Source organism: Triticum urartu, chromosome 1A (genome assembly GCF_056163025.1).
Source record: "Triticum urartu cultivar PI428250 chromosome 1A, HENAU_Tu73, whole genome shotgun sequence".
Classification (NCBI taxonomy): Eukaryota; Viridiplantae; Streptophyta; class Magnoliopsida; order Poales; family Poaceae; genus Triticum; species Triticum urartu.
In genome coordinates, this window is record NC_141873.1 from 263,820,989 (window position 1) to 263,842,240 (window position 21,252).

At 48.3% G+C, this 21,252-nt stretch overlaps 1 protein-coding gene across 1 annotated transcript in view; it reads left to right on the top strand.

Moving 5' to 3' along the window:
• The first annotated feature begins 18,867 nt into the window (after nucleotides 1-18,867).
• Nucleotides 18,868-21,252, top strand: part of LOC147990797 (protein FAR1-RELATED SEQUENCE 5-like) — a 31,096-nt gene continuing 28,711 nt past the window's right edge. The window contains exon 1 of the mRNA XM_087538398.1: nucleotides 18,868-19,163. Coding sequence (XP_087394524.1) covers nucleotides 18,868-19,163 — 296 coding nt within the window. The remainder of the gene's footprint in view (nucleotides 19,164-21,252) is intronic.

Below are 21,252 nucleotides of genomic sequence, written 5' to 3' on the forward strand. Positions count from 1 at the left end.
CTATCATGGCCTTTTCTTTTTGAGGTTCTACGCGCGAAAGGGTTCTCAGAGAGATGGATCTCATGGATCGGCACTTTGCTTACATCTGCTAGCTCGAGAGTCATGGTCAATGGATGTGCTGGCGCAAAGTTTATGCATGCCAAGGGGCTTCAGCAAGGGGATCTGGCCTCCCCCTTGCTTTTCATCATAGCTATGGATGTTCTCACCTCGCTTGTCATCAAGGCGCATGAGCACGGGGTTCTCAGCCCTATCACCGGCTGTAACCCAATGCAGAGACTTTCCTTGTATGCGGACGGCATGCTCCTCTACATCAGGCCTACCAGATCGGATCTGCAACTGGTGAAGGACCTGCTTGGTATCTTTGGAGCGGCTTCTGGTTAGAAAGTGAATTTTGCCAAGTCTGCGGCAATTCTGATTAGATTAGAGGAGGGTGATGTGGAGCTGGTCAGGAATGCTCTACCGTGGAAGATTGACTCGTTTCCGTGCAAATACCTTGGGCTACAGTTAGGCATCAAGCAACTCAAGAGGAATGAGTGGCACCCGATAGTTGACACTGCACTTCACATTATGCCCGACTGGCAACGCGGCCTAGTCACCAGGCCGGGTCGGCTCATCTTGGTTAACCAAGTCATGAGAGCTAGGCCAACGCACCACCTGATGGTGGCTGAGGCGCCCAAGTGGGCCCTGGAACAAGTTCATACGGGTTGTCACGCTTTTTTCTGGGCCGGCACGGAAGCTGTAAGCGGAGGCAAATGTGTGGTATCTTGGAAGAGGGTATGTCGCCCCAAGCAGCTCGGAGGGTTGGGCATCATTGATCTCCACAAGCACGGTATCACGGTGAGACTGAGGTGGGGATGGCTAAGGAGGACGGACCCGTCTAGACCATGGCAGGACCTAAATCTCACCGCAGACAAGCAGGTGGCGCAGGCTTTTGGGAGCCTAGTACAATGGCGGGTCGGAAACGGAGGGCACACCCTTTTATAGAGAGATAGATGGTTCAACGGAGGTACGACAGCTGAGATTGCGCCCTTGGTGGTGGCCAGAGTCAGGACGCAGGTGGCAAACAAACGCCTTATCAGAGATGGGCTTTGTATGCACGCCTGGACAAATGACATCACTGGGGACCTTGACACTGACGCTCTTGCACAGTTCATACGGCTATGGGAGTTTCTGATGGATGCGCAATTGGACCCGTAGTTAGAGGACACTCCGCTTTGGGCCTGGAATGAGTTCGGCAGCTACTCGGCATCCTCGGCGTACACGGTGCTATGTATGGGAGGGATACGGTTCCACTCCTTCGCGGCCATCTAGAAATGTTGGGCATCGCTATCCTGTCGAATCTTCATGTGGCTTGCGGTGAAATATCGTCTTTGGACTTCGGACAGGAGAACTAGGCACGGTTAGACAGTTACTGGATACGGATTACTTGGATGAAAAAATCTTTAAACAACCAGAAGGACGGGTTAAACAGTTTGAGGCGAGGTGGTTGAAGGAAGAGACAGTTACTGAAATTGTTAAGGCATCTTGGGAGAAAGCAAGACTTGCCGGGATTGGACCATCACTTGCTGATCGTACGAGAGCAGTACATGCCGATCTACATACATGGGACCGGGAAACTCTAAAGGGACCAAAGGTGAGAATTAGAAAATTAAAAAAAGAATTGGAGAGATTAAGGTGGGGCCCATTAAATATGGAGTCTCAAGGTCGTCAGAAGGAAATTATTGTGCTAATTGAAAATATCTTGGATCAAGAGGAAATTTTCTGGTTACAAAGAGGACGGGCAAACTGGTTGATGCATGGGGATCGTAATACGTATTTTTTCCATAATGCTGCCACAGCTAGGAAAAAAAGGAATAATATAAAGAAACTATTAGATGAGTCTGGAAAATGGTTAACAGAAAAGGAGTTGACGAATCACATAACTGAATATTTCACAAAGCTTTTCACATCGGAAGTTCAGCATCCGAATCAAGAAGTTTTATCAATTGTGCGTAAGAGAGTGTCAAACGAAATGAAGAATGCTCTACTTGCTCCTTATACCGCAGAAGATGTTCGCAAGGCTTTATTTGATATTGGGGACTTGAAAGCTCCAGGACCAGATGGACTCCACGCTATCTTCTATAAAAGGTTCTGGCCCATGCTAGGGGAAGACCTAATTGAGGAGGTTCTGAAAGCAATCAACACATATACTATCCCGGATGGTTGGAATGATACTGCAATCGTGATGATTCCCAAGATTAACACACCAGAAAAGGTATCCCAATTTAGGCCGATCAGCTTATGTAATGTGGTATACAAAATAATTGCAAAAATGGTGGCCTCTCGATTGAAGATCCTTCTACCAGAAATTATTAGTCCAACACAAAGTGCTTTTGTACCAGGAAGATTGATAACCGATAATATTTTAGTGGCCTATGAATGTTTTCACACAATCAAGAACAAAAGAGAGGGTAGAGAGGGCTTGTGTGCTATAAAACTTGACATGCACAAAGCCTACGATAGAGTCGAGTGGGCTTTTCTGAAGGAGATTATGCTGAAATTGGGTTTCCGTCGAGAGTGGGTTAATTTGATTATGCAATGCGTCACAACAGTAGAATACAAAGTAAGGATAAATGCAGAGGAAAGTGAGAGTTTTAAGCCTACTAGAGGGTTGAGACAGGGGGACCCGCTATCACCTTACCTATTCCTGCTGTGCACAGAAGGGTTGAATGCCTTGCTCTCGCATGCTGAGGAGAATGGGAACATTTCAGGAGTTAAAGTCTGTAGAGATGCCCCACCAGTAACTAATCTCCTCTTTGCGGATGACTCGTTGATCTTGATGAAAGCCAACCAACATAATGCGGCGGCCCTGAAATCAGCACTAGATTTATATTGTGCGGCGTCGGGACAGCTGGTAAGCGTGGAAAAGTCTAGTATTTTCTTTAGCCCCAATACAAAGGTAGAGGTCAGAGAACACTTGTGTACAATGCTCAATATAATGATGGAGGCCCTGAATGAAAAATACTTGGGCTTGCCAGCAAATGTGGGCGTTGATAAAACAGACTGCTTTAAATTTCTGATTGAATGTATTGTTAAGAAAATTAGTGGTTGGAAGGAAAAACTACTATCTGCCGGGGGGAAGGAGATCCTGCTCAAGGCTGTGATCCAAGCCATACATACCTACGCAATGTCGGTCTTTAAAATTCCTAAAAAAAATTGTAAAGGAATCATTGACGCGATAACGCATTTCTAGTGGGGAGATGAGGAGAACCAGAGGAGGATGCACTGGATGGCCTGGTGGAAAATGTGTGTACCAAAAACCCAAGGAGGAATGGGATTCCGTGATATCCACTGTTTCAACCTGGCTCTGCTGGCCAAATGTGTGCCACTATTCTAAGGGCCAAATACTACCTTGATGGCGATTTGCTGAATTCCAAGCCAAAACATGGTGCTTCCTTCACCTGGCAAAGCATTATGGCAGGCATTACTACTCTGAAACGCGGCTATATTTGGCGAGTGGGAAACGGACATAACATCAACATTTGGGAAGATGCATGGATCCCAAATTGTGCCACTAGGAAGATTGTGACTCCTAGGAGGGGACAATTGTTATCAAGAGTGGTTGATCTGATTGACCCTGTTTCCAATATTTGGGATGAGGACCTGATTAGATAAACTATGTGGCCCATTGACGCTGAATGGATTCTTAAAATCCCTCTTTCGCAACATAACATGTCAGATTTCATTGCTTGGAGTTATACGAAAAATGGTATGTTCTCGGTACAGTCTGCTTATTCCATGGAGTGGAATGATCAGTACGGCAGTAAACTAAAACACTCTAACGGGATGGGGCGAACCACAACTAACCCTATTTGGTGTCAGATATGGAAATTATCCTGTCCGGCAAAAGTCAAAATTTTTATATGGCGTACGTTACATGGCACTCTCCCATGTCGGGCAACACTTGCTAATAGACACATGAAGGTCTCGCCCCTTTGTCCTACTTTCTCTCAGGGTGTAGAAGACACGAAGCATATGCTTTTCCTATGTAATAAAGCAAAGGAGGTTTGGAAGAGGCTAGGAATAGATGAGATTATTGATAGAGCTTGTGAGGTTGATCGTGCTAGAGAGGCGATACTGGAATACCTTTTAGTTCTTCCAGATCAAGATTTGCGTATTATGGGGTACCAAAATATACGAGAAATGATAGCTATTTCAGCTTGGTATCTATGGTGGGAGAGAAGGAAATTAGTGCACAAGGAAACAACTCAGAATGCAACTCAGATATCAATGGGGATCATAGCCCTCACATACAATTTTGTAAATGCATCATCTTCAAAGGCGTCCATGAAAAAAGGGGGTTGGCATTGTCCCCCAAGGGGTTTCGTGAAACTCAATGTTGACGCCTCTTTGACCATGCCATGTTGAAGGGTACGATGGGGGCGGTTTTGCGAGACGACAAAGGTAGGTTTATTGCAGGAGGAAATGAAAAGATTGACCATTGTGTGGATGTTCTGATGGCAGAAGCTTTAGCCCTCAAATTTGGACTAACACTAGCGCAAAGGGCAGGGTGCAACCGCCTAATCATCAACTCAGATAATCTGGAGGTGATTGAGACCATGCAGGATGGAGGACAGTCAACGGGTGCGGCAGCGGCAATTTTCGATGACTGCTTCCACTACGCATGTGATTTTATCGTGACTAGATTCGAACATTGTAATAGAGAGGCAAATAGAGTAGCACATGAACTTGCTAAGTTAGCTAGATTTTCTTCAACTTCAGATTGGTTCGAGGAGCCTATCAATGAAATTGTACTCTTCCTCACAAACGATGTATTGGTTATTTCTAATGAATAAAGTTTCATTTTATTCAAAAAAATACAAGACCAAGCATCCCCATGCTACCTCTGTGACCATGACGAGGATACCATGGACCACATCCTGCTACAGTGTATGTATGCCAGGCACGTGTGGTATCTTTGTTTCACCAGGATCGGCGTGGATCAAACACTATGCCCCATGTCGCAGTCCCAGATCACAGATTGGTGGGGCAAGGTGAGGAAGCGGATGGTCAAGAGGAGCAGGAAAGGCTTCGACATGGTTGTAATGTTAATTTGTTGGTCGCTGTGGAAGCAGAGAAACGCTAGGGTCTTTGGTAGGAGTGGCACGTTAGATGTTTTCGGCGTGATTGAGGCTATCTTTCAGGAACTGTATTACTGGAAGGAGGCTGGAGTGACTGGAGTGGCGCACATAGTCGAGTAGTACGTAGTGTATTGGGAGTGAAGTGGAGGCGGTGTCATGGTCGACTTGTGACCACATGACTAGCAACTAATCTTCTCTTGTACATATTTTCTCCCCTTCTATAAAGCTATGGTACGCCTTTGGCATACCCTCGAAAAAAACGATCGCCTGATCTAGTTTTTAGCTTTTCTAAAGCTCACTAGCTTCATTAAAATAAGATTTGAATGCTACTGAAAAAATCACTTCCGTCGGACTATTACATACCAAAAAAATAGGACGCTGATAACGCGTTGACGTTCGGGCTATAGGGTGGCCGCGCCGAACGACCCCGTTCGGACTGGTAGCGGATCAAGCCAAACGAAAACATTCAGACATGATCGCTTATCCCCCGAACGACCCCAATCAGCGCGTCCCCTATGCACCTGGTCAGCGCGCGACCCTGACCATGGCACGTCCCACCCGAGGTCATCACCCACCTCCATCCATCCGGATACCCTCCCGAACCCCTCACAGTCCCTTCTTCCTCTCCATCGGCGGCCTGAGACTCCCTCAAGTTGCCATGGCAAGATTCAAATATCTGTAGGCCAATTCGAGCCACCGACCAGGTGAATTCCTCACCCATCCCTTCTGGTCCCCGTCATCCCCATCTCCGCCGCCGGGCACGTGTATCCATTAAGTTGCCATGGCAAGATCGATGACTTGTAGCCCAAATTGAGCCGCCGGCCACATGAATCCCTTACCCCCTTCTTCCGAGCACCATCCACATCACCCCACCCGCACCCCACCATCTCCTACCCTTCCCATGAACCACTGATCTGTAGGGGGGAAACTGCCATGGCAAGATCTGGGAATATGTAGGACGTGGTTGGTACCGATCTTGCCACATGTAGGTAGTGGCAGTGCATCTAGACTAGGATATGGTTGGGAGATCGACAACAGTTGCCATCCTAAGAGGTGATGGTAGTGATGCAATGCAGGTGTTCAAACAAAATTGTTTCCATGTCCGTGATGTGGTTGTAGCCATGTGTGAAGGAAATATGCCCTAGAGGCAATAATAAAGTTGTTATTTATATTTACTTATATCATGATAAATGTTTATTATTCATGCTAGAATTGTATTAACCGGAAACTTAGTACATGTGTGAATACATAGACAAACAGAGTGTCCCTAGTATGCCTCTACTTGACTAGCTCATTAATCAAAGATGGTTAAGTTTCCTAGCCATGGACATGTGTTGTCATTTGATGAACGGGATCACATCATTATAGAATGATGTGATGGACAAGACCCATCCGTTAACTTAGCATAATGATCGTTCGGTTTTATTGCTACTACTTTCTTCAGAACTTATACAAGTTCCTCTGACTATGAGATTATGCAACTCCCGAATACCGGAGGAACACCTTGTGTCCTATCAAACGTCACAACATAAGTGGGTGATTATAAAGATGCTCTATCGGTGTCTCCGATGGTGTTTGTTGAGTTGGCATAGATTGAGATTAGGATTTCTCACTCCGTGTATCGGAGAGGTATCTCTGGGCCCTCTCGGTAATGTACATCACTATAAGCCTTGCAAGCAATGTAGCTAATGAGTTAGTTACGGGATGTAGCATTGCGGAACGAGTAAAGAGACTTGCCGGTAACGAGATTGAACTAAGTATTGAGATACGGACGATCGAAATGTCGGGCAAGTAACATACCGATGACAAAGGGAACAACGTATATCGTTATGCGGTTTGACCGATAAAGATCTTCGTAGAATATGTAGGAACCAATATGAGCATCCAGGTTCCACTATTGGTTATTGACCAGAGACATGTCTCGGTCATGTCTACATAGTTCTCGAACCCGTAGGGTCTGCACGCTTAATGTTCGGTGACGATCGGTATTACGAGTTTGTGTGTTTTGATGTACCGAAGGTAGTTTGGAGTCCCAGATTTGATCACGGACATGACGAGGAGTCTCGAAATGGTCGAGACGTAAAGATCGATATATGGGAAGCCTATGTTTGGACATTGGAATGGTTCCGGGTGAAATCGGGAGTATACCGGAGCGCCGGGAGGTTATCGGAACCCCCCGGGAGGTATATGGGCCTTATTGGGCCTTAGTGGAAGAGAGGGAAAAGAAGCAAAGGAGGGGGCGCCCCCCCAAGCCCAATCCAAATTGGGAGGGGGGCGGCCCCCCTTTCCTTCCTTCTTCCTCCTCCTTCCTTCTCCCCTAGAACCAACAAAGGGAAGGGGGGAATCCTACTCCCGGTGGGAGTAGGACTCCCTTGGGGCGTGCCTAGAGAGGCCGGCCCCTCCCCCTCCTCCACTCCTTTATATACGGGGGAGGGGGGCACCCCATAGACACACAAGTTGATCATTGATCTTTAGCCGTGTGCGGTGCCCCCCTCCACCATAATCCACCTCGGTAATATCGTAGCGGTGCTTAGGCGAAGCCCTGTTCCGGTAGCAACATCATCACTGTCATCACGCCGTCGTGATGACGAAGCTCTCCCTCGAAGCTCTACTGGATGATGAGTTCGCGAGACGTCATCGAGCCGAACGTGTGCAGATCGCGGAGGTGTCGTATCTTCGGTACTAGATCGGTCGATCGTGAAGACGTACGACTACATCAACCGTATTGTCATAACGCTTCCGCTTATGGTCTACGAGGGTACGTAAACGATACTCTCCCCTCTCGTTGATGTACATCACCATGATCTTGCGTGTGCGTTGGAATTTTTTTGAAATTACTGTGTTCCCCAACAGTGGCATCCGAGCCAGGTTTATGCGTAGATGTTATATGCACGAGTAGAACACAAAGGAGTTGTGGGCGCGGGTATATACATATTGCTTGCCGTCACTAGTTGATTCTTGATTCGGCGGCATTGTTGGATGAAGTGGCCCAAACCAACATTACGCTACGCCTACGCGAGACTGGTTCTACCGATGTGCTTCACACACAGGTGGCTAGTGGGTGTCTGTTTCGCTAGCTTTAGTTGAATCGGATTCAATGAATAGGGTTCTTTCTGAAGATCAAAAAGCAATCACTATACCGCGTTGTGGTATTTTGATGCGTAGGTAAGAACGGTTCTTGCTCAGCCCGTAGCAGCCACCCTAAACTTGCAACAACAAAGTAGAGGACGTCTAACTTGTTTTTGCAGGGCATGTTGTGATGTGATATGGTCAAGACATGATGCTAAATTTTATTGTATGAGATGATCATGTTTTGTAACACAGTTATCGGCAACTGGCAGGAGCCATATGGTTGTCGCTTTATTGTATGAAATGCAATCACCATGTAATTGCTTTACTTTATCACTAAGCGATAGCGATAGTCATAGAAGCAATAGTTGGTGAGACGACAACGATGCTTCGATGGAGATCAATGCTTTAAGGCGGTGACGATGGTGATCATGACGGTGCTTTGGAGATGGAGATCAAAGGCACAAGATGATGACGGCCATATCATATCACTTATATTGATTCCATGTGATGTTTATCCTTTATGCATCTTATTTTGCTTAGTTCGGCGGTAGCATTATAAGATGATCTCACTAAATTTCAAGGTATAAACGTTCTCCTTGAGTATGCACCATTTCTACAGTTCATCATGCCGAGACACCACGTGATGATCGGGTGTGATAAGCTCTACGTTCACATACAACGGGTGCAAGCCAGTTTTGCACACACAGAATACTCGGGTTAAACTTGACGAGCCTAGCATATGCAGATATGGCCTCGGAACACTGGAGACCGAAAGGTCGAGCTGAATCATATGGTAGATATGATCAACATAGTGATGTTCACCATTGAAAACTACTCCATCTCACGTGATGATCGGACATGGTTTAGTTGATTTGGATCACGTGATCATTTAGATGACTAGAGGGGTGTCTATCTAAGTGGGAGTTCTTAAGTAATATGATTAATTGAACTTTAATTTATCATGAACTTAGTCCTGATAGTATTTGCATAACTATGTTGTAGATCAATAGCTCGCGATGTAGCTCCCCGTTTATTTTTGATATGTTCCTAGAGAAAAACTATGTTGAAAGATGATAGTAGCAATGGTGCGGACTAGGTCCATGATCTGAGGATTATCCTAATTGTTGCACAGAAGAATTATGTCCTTGATGCACCACTAGGTGACGGACCTATTGCAGGAGTAGATACATACATTATGAATGTTTGGTAAAGCTCGGTATGATGACTACTTGATAGTTTAGTGCACCATGCTTTACGGCTTAGAACCGGGACTTCAAAAATGTTTTGAACGCCACAGAGCATATAAGATGTTCTAAGAGTTGAAATTGGTATTTCGTACTCATGCCTGTGTCGAGAGGTAGAATACCTCTGACAGTACTTTGCCTACAAGATGGAGGAGAATAGCTCAACTAGTGAGCATGTGCTCAGGTTGTCTGGGTACTACAATTGCTTGAATCAAGTGGGAGTTAATCTTCCAGATAAGATTGTAATTGACAAAGTTCTCTAGTCACTATCACCAAGTTACTAGAACTTACACTACAAAAAAAAGACACATCCGTGACATTTTGGGCCAAACGAATTTTTTTCTGTCATACATATGACACTTCTATGACGATAATTGTGACAAAACCTGGTATCATCATAGATGTGGTGGGCTCCTACTTCTATGACAAAAAATCATGACAGAAAATGGGCTTTTCGTCCTGGGCGGGCCGGAGACGCAGCTGCATGACATTCTTTGGGCCGTCCATGACGGAAAAAACCGTGGTAGAAGCGAGGGGGAGGAAAATTTCGGGGAGTTCCCGGTTACGGTGGGAGGTCGGGGGCCGAGCGATGCGCGTTTCTCTCGTACACGTACGCGTGTGTGTGCGAGGCATTGGCTCTAACTGAACCCGAGCGAGGCGTTGGGATCTAACTGAACCCGAGCGATTGCACTGCAGGCTACGCGTTACTGAACCCGAGCGATCGATCGATGGCTGTTAACTGAACCCGATTGAGCGATTCCTTCGCTACTGCTGCTAACTGAAGCCGATCGATGGGATGAACAGTGAGCGTTGCGGGGGGGTTTGGATGAACAGTGAGAATTGGCGTTGCCTCTGGATGAACAGGACCCCGTGGTGTGGTGGAGGGCTGGATGAACAGTAGACGGTGGAGGGGTGCCCATGGAGGGGTGGATGAACAGGACCCCGTGGTGTGGAGGGCTGGATGAACAGTAGACGGTGGAGGGGTGGTTGGACAGGACCCCGTGGTGTGGAGGGCTGGATGAACAGTAGACGGTGGAGGGGTGCCCGTGGAGGGGTGGTTGAATAGGAACTCGTGGTGTGGAGGGCTGGATGAACAGTAGACGATGGAGGGGTGGTTGAACAGTAGCCGATGGAGTAGCGTGCGGTGGAGGCTGGATGAACAGGAGCCCGTGGAGGCTGGAGGAGGTCGACGGTGGAGATGAACAGTATCCCATGGAGTCCCGTTTTGCGGTACGCCACACCCCTCCTGATGAACAGGACCCCCATTTCGACCGTAGCTGTAACGCCCTCGATGCGGCTATAGCTCCCACGTGTCGAGGCACGACTTAGAGACATAACCGCATTGAAAGCAATGTCGCAAGTTAGGCAATCTTCACAACATCCCATGTAATATATAGATAATAAAAGGGGAGGTACATAGTTGTCTTACACTCGCCACGTCAATCAGAGTACATAAATAGCATTACAACATTCAAACACTCATGGCCCGACTACGGTGCCAAAATGAAAGATAACCCAACATGAGACACGGCCCCGATCACCCCAACCGGGCACCACTACCGATCATCAGGGAAAGACACGTAGTATCGGCGTGAGTCCTCGTCAAACTCCCACTTGAGCTCAAGCGCGCCATCTGGAGCGGAATCATCAGGCCCTGCATCTGGTTTGGAAGTAATCTGTGAGCCACAAGGACTCAGCAATCTCGCACCCTCGTGATCAAGACTATTTAAGCTTAAAGGGTAAGGCAAGGAAAATATGTGGAGCTGCAGCAAGCGACTAGCATATATGGTGGCTAACCTGTTCGCAAAAGAGAGCGAGAAGAGGAGGCAAAGCGCGAGCGAGTAACTAAAGGACAACCTGCGCAAGCATTACTCCAACACCGTGTTCACTTCCCGGACTCCGCCGAGAAGAGACCATCACGGTAACTCACACTGTTGATACATTTTAATTAAGTTAAGGTTCAAGTTATCTACAACCGGACATTAACAAATTCCCATCTGCCCATAACCGCGGGCACGGCTTTTGAAAGTTCAAATCCCTGCAGGGGAGTCCCAACTTAGCCCATGACAAGCTCTCACAGTCAACAAAGGAATAGACCTCCTCCCGAGACGTTCCGATCAGACTCGGTATCTCGATTCTACAAGACACTTTGACAAGTTAAAACAAATCCAGCAACACCACCCAGATGTGCCGACAAATCCCGATAGGAACTGCACATATCTCGTTCTCAGGGCACACCGGTTGAGCAAGACGTCGGGTAGGCCAGCCCAGAGTTGCCCCTGGTAGCCCCGGACATCGCTCGGTTGGACCAACACTCAGAGGAGCACTGGCCCGGGGGGGGGGGGGCTAAAATAAGATGACCCTCGGGCTCCAGAAACCCAAGGGAAAAAGAGGCTAGGTGGCAAATGGTAAAACCAAGGTTGGGCATTGCTGGAAAAGCTTTAATCAAGGCGAACTATCAAGGGGTTCCCATTATCACCCAACCGCGTAAGGAACGCAAAATCCGGGAACATAACACCGATATGACGGAAACTAGGGCGGCAAGAGTGGAACAAAACACTAGGCGAGAGGCCGAGCCTTCCACCCTTTACCAAGTATATAGATGCATTAAGATAACATGGTAATATAATGATATCCCAACAAGTAAATACTGTTCCAACAAGGAACGGTCTCCAATCTTCACCTGCAACTAGCAACGCTATAAGAGGGGCTGAGCAAAGCGGTGACATAGCCAATCAACGGTTTGCTAGGACATGGTGGGTTAGAGGTTTGACATGGCAATTTGGGAGGCATGATAAGCAAGTGGTAGGCATCGTAGCATAGGCATAGCAAAAGAGCGAGCATTTAGCAAAGCAAAGATAGTAGTGATTTCGAGGGTATGATCATCTTGCCTGCACAGTTGTCAGAGTTGACTGGATCCTCGAAAGCAAACTCAACGGGCTCCTCGTTAGCGAACTCGTCTCCCGGCTCTACCCAAACAATACAAACAAGCAACAATCAACCACGTGCAAAGCTCAAACAATATGATGCAAACATGGTATGCTATGCGGGATGCAATATGTGATGCATATGCAAGATTTGACAAGGAAAGCATGAACCTGGCCCCAACTTGGAAATCCAAGTGTGCCACTGGAAATATGAGATGAAATCGCTTGAAAACAATATAAAGAACGTCGGAATCGGAGTTACGGTTTGGAAATGGCAAGCAATTCAAATATGACCACGTTCTGTGATTTACAGCAAGTAGCCATCTAAATGCAACAAGATGAACATGCTACAGCACCCAAACATGACAACAAAATACATGGCAGGGATCCATTCATGATGCTTAACAAAAGTCTAGCACTGAGCTACGACCAATTCATCCATTAATAGGTTCAAATAAGCATGGCAAAATGCATTTGGTAAACAGATTTCAGACTTAGTGAAATTAACACTTGTCTGGAATTTCAGATCAGATAGCACACTTTGGAGCAACAAAACTACATGCTACAGGACCTGAACATGGCAAAGTAAAGCATGGCATGGAGCTACTCAAAGAGCTTAACAAAAGTCCCTTAGTGACCTTGAGCCAAAAAGGATCAGAAAATACATTTGCAAGCATGTGAACATGGCAAAAACATAATCAGTTCTCAGACTTAATGAAAACTGGAGCATGCTGAAACAGATATCAAGTAGGCATGTTTACGAGCTCGATGCACTCACTACAGAGCAAGTCATGACAATCTAAGCATGCCCCCATCAAGAATACAAAAAATACAAGCTAGACATGGCAAGAACAATAACATAGCATGCATGGATCAACTACAACATCCTCGGCAAAATTGCTAACAAGTAGACAATCTGCCTAGATTCACGAAATGACAAGTAGAGCTCGATTGACTCAAGTTAGGGTGCTCCATAATTGCAAACAAAGACATGGATGGACAGAGCACTACAAGATTAACAAAACATCCTTACTGATCATCATCAAAAGAGGCACGGATCACTAGGAAACAACATGAACATATGGCAATATGAGATAAACAGTCCAAGGACTTGGTGGAAATGCTAAGTCCCTGAAATCAGCATTAACGAATGCTCCACTTTGCAAGCTTGTGCTAGTCACCACACACATCACAAAAATACATAGGTTGCACCTCTGGATAGATGTCAAAACATATAACAAAACTCGTGAAGAACTCAGGGGCATATCATGCACACAATAATCATGGCAAAAAAGACAAATAACTAATTGGAGCAGCAGATCTGACAAATATCTCAAATAGCATACTTCTAACAGCATTTCGGGCATCAAGATGAACTCAAATAAATATGATGCAATGAGATGAAATGATGTACTCTCTGAGACGAACATTTTGATATGCTATATGCCCAAAACGGAGCTACGGATGCAAAGTTACAACACGACGAACATGGCAATATGAACTAGGGTTTCGGGAGAAAGTCAACCGAGATCTAGATCCAGATCGGGATCCGGGCGCGATTTACGAGGTATGCCGGAGCACTGTAGCAGGAGTTCGCCGGAGTTGTCTGGGGACTTGCCGGCCGGGAGGATGGGCTCGCCAGCGAGGTGGCCGGAGTGGTGGTCGGGCACGGAAGCCGAGGGCGGCGAGCGGGCCGGGCGGCGGCTTGGCGACCTCGGCGTGGGCCACCGGAGCTGCTCCCTCGCCGGGGCTGGAGGCGACGGGTGGCGGAGCGCGGCGGCGCTGGGTGCCTCGGGTGGCCGGACGACGGCGGGGGCGCGCGGTCTCCCGCGGGCGGCGGCGTCGGAGAGGCGGGCCGCGGGGGCCGGCCTCGGGCCCGAGCGGGCCGGCGGCGGTGGGGGGTGGCCGGGCCACGTGGCGCTCTGCCAGTGGCCGCGGGTGGCGGCGGTGACTTCGTCCGGCGGCGGCGGGGCGATTTTAGGGTTTGGACGGGAAAGAGATCCGGATTTTTCGTGGGGGGTCTATTTATAGGCATAGGAGGAGCTAGGAGAGTCCAAATGAGGTGTGGTTTTCGGCCACGCGATCGTGATCGAACGCTCTAGATGATGGAGAGGGTTTTGGTGGGTTTTGGGCCAAAATGGAAGGGTGTTTGGCTGCAACACACACGAGGCCTTTTCAGTCCCTCGGTTAACCGTTGGAGTATCAAACGAAGTCCAAATGGTACGAAACTTGACAAGCGGTCTACCGGTAGTAAACCAAGGCCGCTTGGCAAGTCTCGGTCCAATCCGGAAATGTTTAATCCCCACACACGAAAGAAAGGTAGAATTGACCACCGGAGGAGAACGAAGCGCCGGAATGCAAAACGGACAACGGGGAAAATGCTCGAATGCATGAGATGAACACGTATGCAAATGCAATGCACATGATGACCTGATATGAGATGCATGACAACGACAACAACACACGTTGACAAAAACCCGAACACGAGAAAATAAAATAACTTAACGCCGGAAACGGCAAGAGTAGGAGTACATATTGGGTAAATTACATCCGGGCTGTTACAACACTCCACCACTACGAAAGGATCTCGTCCCGAGATCTAGGACTGAAAGAACACCGGGTACTCAGAACGGAGGCGATCCTCGCGTTCCCAGGAAGCTTCACGGTCGGAATGGTGTGACCACTTGACTTTGAGGAATTTGATTGACTTGTTGCGAGTCTTGCGTTCAGTCTCTTCAAGAATAGCAACTAGGTGCTCACGATAAGAGAGATCTTCTTGGAGCTCAATGTCCTCGAAGTTGACGGTGCGGTCAGGAGTCTTGAAGCACTTTCGGAGCTGAGAGACATGGAACACGTCATGAACATTTGCAAAGTTTGAAGGAAGCTCGAGTTTATAGGCGAGATCGCCTCTCTTGCTGACAATCTTGAAAGGTCCCACGTATCTAGGGGCAAGCTTCCCTTTGATACCGAAGCGACGAGTACCTTTCATAGGAGAGACGCGGAGGTAAACATGATCTACGATCTCGAAAGCCAGATCACGGTGCTTACTATCATAGTAGCTCTTCTGGCGGGATTGGGCTGCTTTGAGGTTATCTCGAATGACTTTGCACATTTCCTCTGCCTCTGTGATTAAGTCATTTCCGAGAAGCTGACGTTCACCGGTTTCAGACCAGTTGAGAGGGGTACGACACTTCCTGCCATACAAAATTTCAAATGGGGCCTTGCCCGAACTTGCTTGAAAACTGTTGTTGTAGGAGAATTCAGCATAAGGAAGACAATCCTCCCACTTCATGCTGAAGGAGATCACACAAGCCCTGAGCATATCTTCAAGAATCTGGTTGACACGCTCAACTTGACCGCTAGTTTGAGGATGGAATCTGTGCTGAAGCGGATGTTGGTGCCCATGGCCTTCTGAAAAGAATCCCAAAACTTGGAGGTAAAGATGCTGCCACGGTCTGAAGAGATCACTTGTGGAATACCGTGCAGAGAGACAATTCGAGAGGTATAGAGTTCCGCCAATTGAGCTGCAGTGATTGACTCTTTGATAGGCAGAAAGTGAGCCACTTTAGTGAGTTTGTCGATGACAACGAATATAGTATCATTGCCACGCTTGGACTTTGGAAACCCAGTCACGAAGTCCATCTCAATGTGGTCAAACTTCCATTCTGGAATGGCAAGAGGTTGGAGGAGACCAGCTGGCCTTTGGTGTTCTGCCTTCACTCTTCTGCAGACATCACACTCATTCACGAATTGCGCAATCTCACGCTTCATTCGAGTCCACCAATAAGCCTGCTTGAGGTCCTGATACATCTTCGTGCTCCCAGGGTGGATGGAGAGGAGAGAATTGTGAGCCTCGTTCATGATCACTTTACGAAGGTCACCTTTGGGCACAACAATACGATCCTCGAAGAAGAGAGTATCCTTGTCATCAAGGCGGTAGCACTTGTACTTGGGTTGACTCTTGGCAATCCCAATCTTCACCTTTTTCACCATAGCATCAAGAAGCTGAGCTTGGCGAATCTGGTCTTCCAAGGTAGGAGAGACTAGAAGGTTGGCGAGGAAACCTTGAGGAACAACTTGCAGATTAAGTTTGCGGAAAGCTTCACAAAGCTCGGGTTGATAAGGCTTGAGAATCAGACTGTTGCAGTAAGCCTTTCTGCTCAAAGCGTCAGCAATCACATTGGCCTTGCCTGGAGTATACTCGATACTCGGATTATACTCTTGAATCATTTCGACCCATCGAGTTTGCCTGAGGTTGAGATTAGGCTGAGTGAAGATGTACTTGAGACTCTTGTGGTCAGTGAAAATGTCCACTTTTCTTCCCAATAAGAGATGTCTCCAAGTCAAAAGAGCATGCACAACTGCCGCCAACTCGAGATCATGAGTGGGGTAGTTCTTCTCATTGGGATTCAACTGGCGAGAGGTATAAGCCACAATTTTCTTCTCTTGCATCAACACTGCGCCAAGACCTTGGAGAGAGGCATCACAAAAGACCTCGTACGGTTTGGATTCATCAGGCGGAGTCAGAACTGGAGCAGTGATCAATTTCTCTTTCAAAGTGTTGAAAGCAATGTCACACTCTGGAGACCAAACGTACTTGATGTGCTTCTGGAGAAGATTTGAGAGAGGCTTCGCAATCTTAGAAAAGTTTTCAACGAATCTTCGGCAATAGCTTGCGAGACCGAGGAAGCTACGGAGTTGCTTCACGTTCTGAGGAGGTTCCCAATTCACAATTGCAGACACCTTCTCAGGATTCACCGCAATGCCCTTGGCAGAGATGATATGACCAAGATAAAGAACCTCATCGAGCCAAAATTCACACTTGGAGAACTTGGCGTAGAACTTGTGTTCTCTGAGCTTATCGAGCACCAAACGCAAGTGCTTGGCATGATCTTCCTTGTTCTTCGAAAAGACCAGAATCTCGTCGAGATAGACCAAAACGAAGTCACTGGTGTAGGCGTTGAAGATGAAGTTCATCATGCGAGACAAAGTCGGAGGAGCGTTGACGAGGCCAAAATACATGAAAGTGTATTCATATGAACCATAGCTTGTCCTGAAAGCCGTCTTGGGAATATCTTGCTCACGGATTCGAATCTGATGATAACCCATACGGAGATCAAGCTTGGAGAATACTTGGGCACCTTTGAGTTGTTCGAACAGCTCATTGATGTTGGGAAGTGGATACTTGTTCTTGATGGTCTTCTTGTTCAATGGACGGTAGTCAACACAAAGTCGGTCCGTTCCATCCTTCTTCTTCACAAAAAGAACACCACAACCCCATGGAGAAGAATTAGGCCGGATGAGACCCATTCTCTCTTGAACATCGAGTTGCTTCTTCAGCTCCTTCAACTCTTCAGGTCCGAGCTTGTAAGGACGCTTGCACACTGGTTCCGTGCCAGGCTCAAGATCAATGACGAATTCAACTGGCCAGACGCTTGCACACTCAAAGAGCTTAACAAAAGTCCCTTAGTGACCTTGAGCCAAAAAGGATCAGAAAATACATTTTCAAGCATGTGAACATGGCAAAAACATAATCAGTTCTCAGACTTGGTGAAAACTGGAGCATGCTGAAACAGATATCAAGTAGGCATGTTTACGAGCTCGATGCACTCACTACAGAGCAAGTCATGACAATCTAAGAATGCCCCCATCAAGAATACACAAAATACAAGCTAGACATGGCAAGAACAATAACATAGCATGCACGGATCAACTACAACATCCTCGGCAAAATTGCTAACAAGTAGACAATCTGCCCAGATTCACGAAATGACAAGTAGAGCTCGATTGACTCAAGCTAGGGTGCTCCATAATTGCAAACAAAGACATGGATGGACAGAGCACTACAAGATTAACAAAATATCCTTACTGATCATCATCAAAATAGGCACGGATCACTAGGAAACAACATGGACATATGGCAATATGAGATAAACAGTCCAAGGACTTGGTGGAAATGCTAAGTCCCTGAAATCAGCATTAACGAATGCTCCACTTTGCAAGCTTGTGTTAGTCACCACACACATCACAAAAATACATGGGTTGCACCTCTGGATAGATGGCAAAACATATAACAAAACTCATGAAGAGCTCAGGGGCATATCATGCACACAATAATCATGGCAAAAATGACAAATAACTAATTGGAGCAGCAGATCTGACAAATATCTCAAATAGCATACTTCTAACAGCATTTAGGGCATCAAGATGAACTCAAATGAATATGATGCAATGAGATGAAACGATATACTCTCTGAGACGAACATTTTGATATGCTATATGCCCAAAACAGAGCTATGGATGCAAAGTTATAGCATGACGAACATGGCAATATGAACTAGGGTTTCGGGAGAAAGTCAACCGAGATCTAGATCCAGATCGGGATCCGGGCATGATTTACGAGGTCCGCCGGAGCACTGTAGCAGGAGGTCGCCGGAGTCGTCGGGGGACTTGCCGGCCGGGAGGATGGGCTCGCCGACGAGGTGGCCGGAGTGGTGGTCGGGCATGGAAGCCGAGGGCGGCGAGCGGGCCGGGCGGCGGCTTGGCGACCTCGGCGCGGGCCACAAGAGCTGCTCCCTCGCCGGGGCTGGAGGCGACGGGCGGCGGAGCGCGGCGGAGGCGGCGGCGCTGGGCGCCTCGGGTGGCCGGACGGCGGCGGGGGCGCGCGGTCTCCCGCGGGCGGCGTCGGCGGAGAGGTGGGCCGCGGGGGCCGGCCTCGGGCCCGAGCGGGCCGGCGGTGGTGGGGGATGGCCGGGCCATGTGGCGCTCTGCCAGTGGCGGCGGGTGGCGGTGGCGACTTCGTCCGGCGGCGGCCGGACGTGTCCGGTGGCGGCGGGGCGATTTTAGGGTTTGGACGGGGAAGAGATCCGGATTTTTCGTGGGGGGTCTATTTATAGGCATAGGAGGAGCTAGGAGAGTCCAAATGAGGTGTGGTTTTCGGCCACGCGATCGTGATCGAATGCTCTAGATGATGGAGAGGGTTTTGGTGGGTTTTGGGCCAAAATGGAGGGGTGTTGGGCTGCAACACACACGAGGCCTTTTCGGTCCCTCGATTAACCGTTGGAGTATCAAACGAAGTTCAAATGGTACAAAACTTGACAGGCGGTCTACCGGCAGTAAACCAAGGCCGCTTGGCAAGTCTCGGTCCAATACGGAAATGTTTAATCCCCACACACGAAAGAAAGGTAGAATTGACCACCGGAGGAGAACGAAGCGCCGGAATGCAAAACGGACAACGGGGAAAATGCTCGAATGCATGAGATGAACACGTATGCAAATGCAATGCACATGATGACCTGATATGAGATGCATGACAACGACAACAACACACGGAGACAAAAACCCGAACCCGAGAAAATAAAATAACTTAATGCCAGAAACGGCAAGAGTAGGAGTAGATATTGGGTAAATTATATCCGGGGTGTTACAGTAGCGCTTCAACACAAGTCCGTTTCCTCCGTTTTGCGGTACGCCACACCCCTCCCGATCAACAGGACCCCCATTTCGACCGTAGGAGGTCCGTTTCCTCTGTTTTGCGGTACGCCACACCCCTCTCGATGAACATGATCCCATTTCGAACGTGGCCGGTCGAACACAAGGCCGTTTCCTCCGTTCTGCGGTACGCCAGGCCTCGTTTCCATCGCCTGTTCCGTCCAAGCCCTACCGATGAACATGACGCATTTCGTTGCCTCCCCATGAACACGACACATTCTGTTGCCTCCCCATGAACACGACGATGACGTTGTTTCTCTGTTCCGACCCAGCCATGTACATGAGCCCTCGCCATACGTATGCGCGAGTAGGCGTTCGAGACCCCACCCGTATGTACACATCTGTGGCCGTATTTTCTTTCTTGCACCCTGACCGCTGTACGTACGTGTACATGCTACGTGCGCGCCTCTACTACGACACGTGCGCGCCTCTACATCGACCAGTATATATGTACATACACGTTCGCGACCAGAATGACAACGCTACGTACGCTTCGACCAGGTGGGTCCCGACTGTCACGCATTTCCTTGCGTGCGAAGATGTAGCTGGTGGGTCCTAGCACTCAGGGGGGCGAATCGTTTTTTTTTGCCCGGACGCACTTCCTTGCGTGCGAAGGTGTAGCTGGTGGGTCCCAGCAGCCAGGTGGAGGAATAATTATTTTGCACGTAATAAGGAGGCACTTCCTTGCTGCGGCCGTGGACCCAGCTGTCAGCCTCTCCACGTACAGTCCACGTCCTATGGAAGTCGTTCCTTGACCACGTTGACCACGCCGCGCCGAGAGCACCAAGGTAGTGGACGATGGCGAGGCCTAGGAAGGGGACGACAAGGAGCCGGGGAAGACGCGGCAGTGGAAGCCCGCGCGGAGAGGAGTACGAGGGTTCACTGGTTCGGCTGCGGTGTGAGGCTGCCATCGCCGCAGGGCCTGGCCAGCGATGGGAATAGTAGGGGTGGTGAGGCCTCCGCGGAAGCACAGCCGACCACGGGAGGCAGGAGCATGCAGCACGACCGGCGCTGCTTTGGGCGGCTGGAGCAAGAAGACCAGAGGTTGAAGAAGCACTACGGCCGTTGGATGGACATCGTACGGTCACTGGAGTTAGAATCGTTCATATTGACTAAAGTTGACAAAGGCCCCCGTCCCAGTCAACTTAGTAGGCCCACAAGTCAGCCTCCCACCATGGTGGGTCCCAGCTAGCAGGGGGAGTATTCATTTTTTTGTGCGTAATAAGGAGGCACTTCAGGTGGGTCCAAGCTGACAACTGGGGGAACGTTTTTTTCATGAAATACGTTGGCCCGTACGGTGGGTCCGAGCAGTCAGGGGGAAAACGTTTTTTCACGAAATAAGGTGGCCCGTCCGGTGGGTTCCTGCTGTAAGGTGGAGGAATGATTATTTTGCGCGTA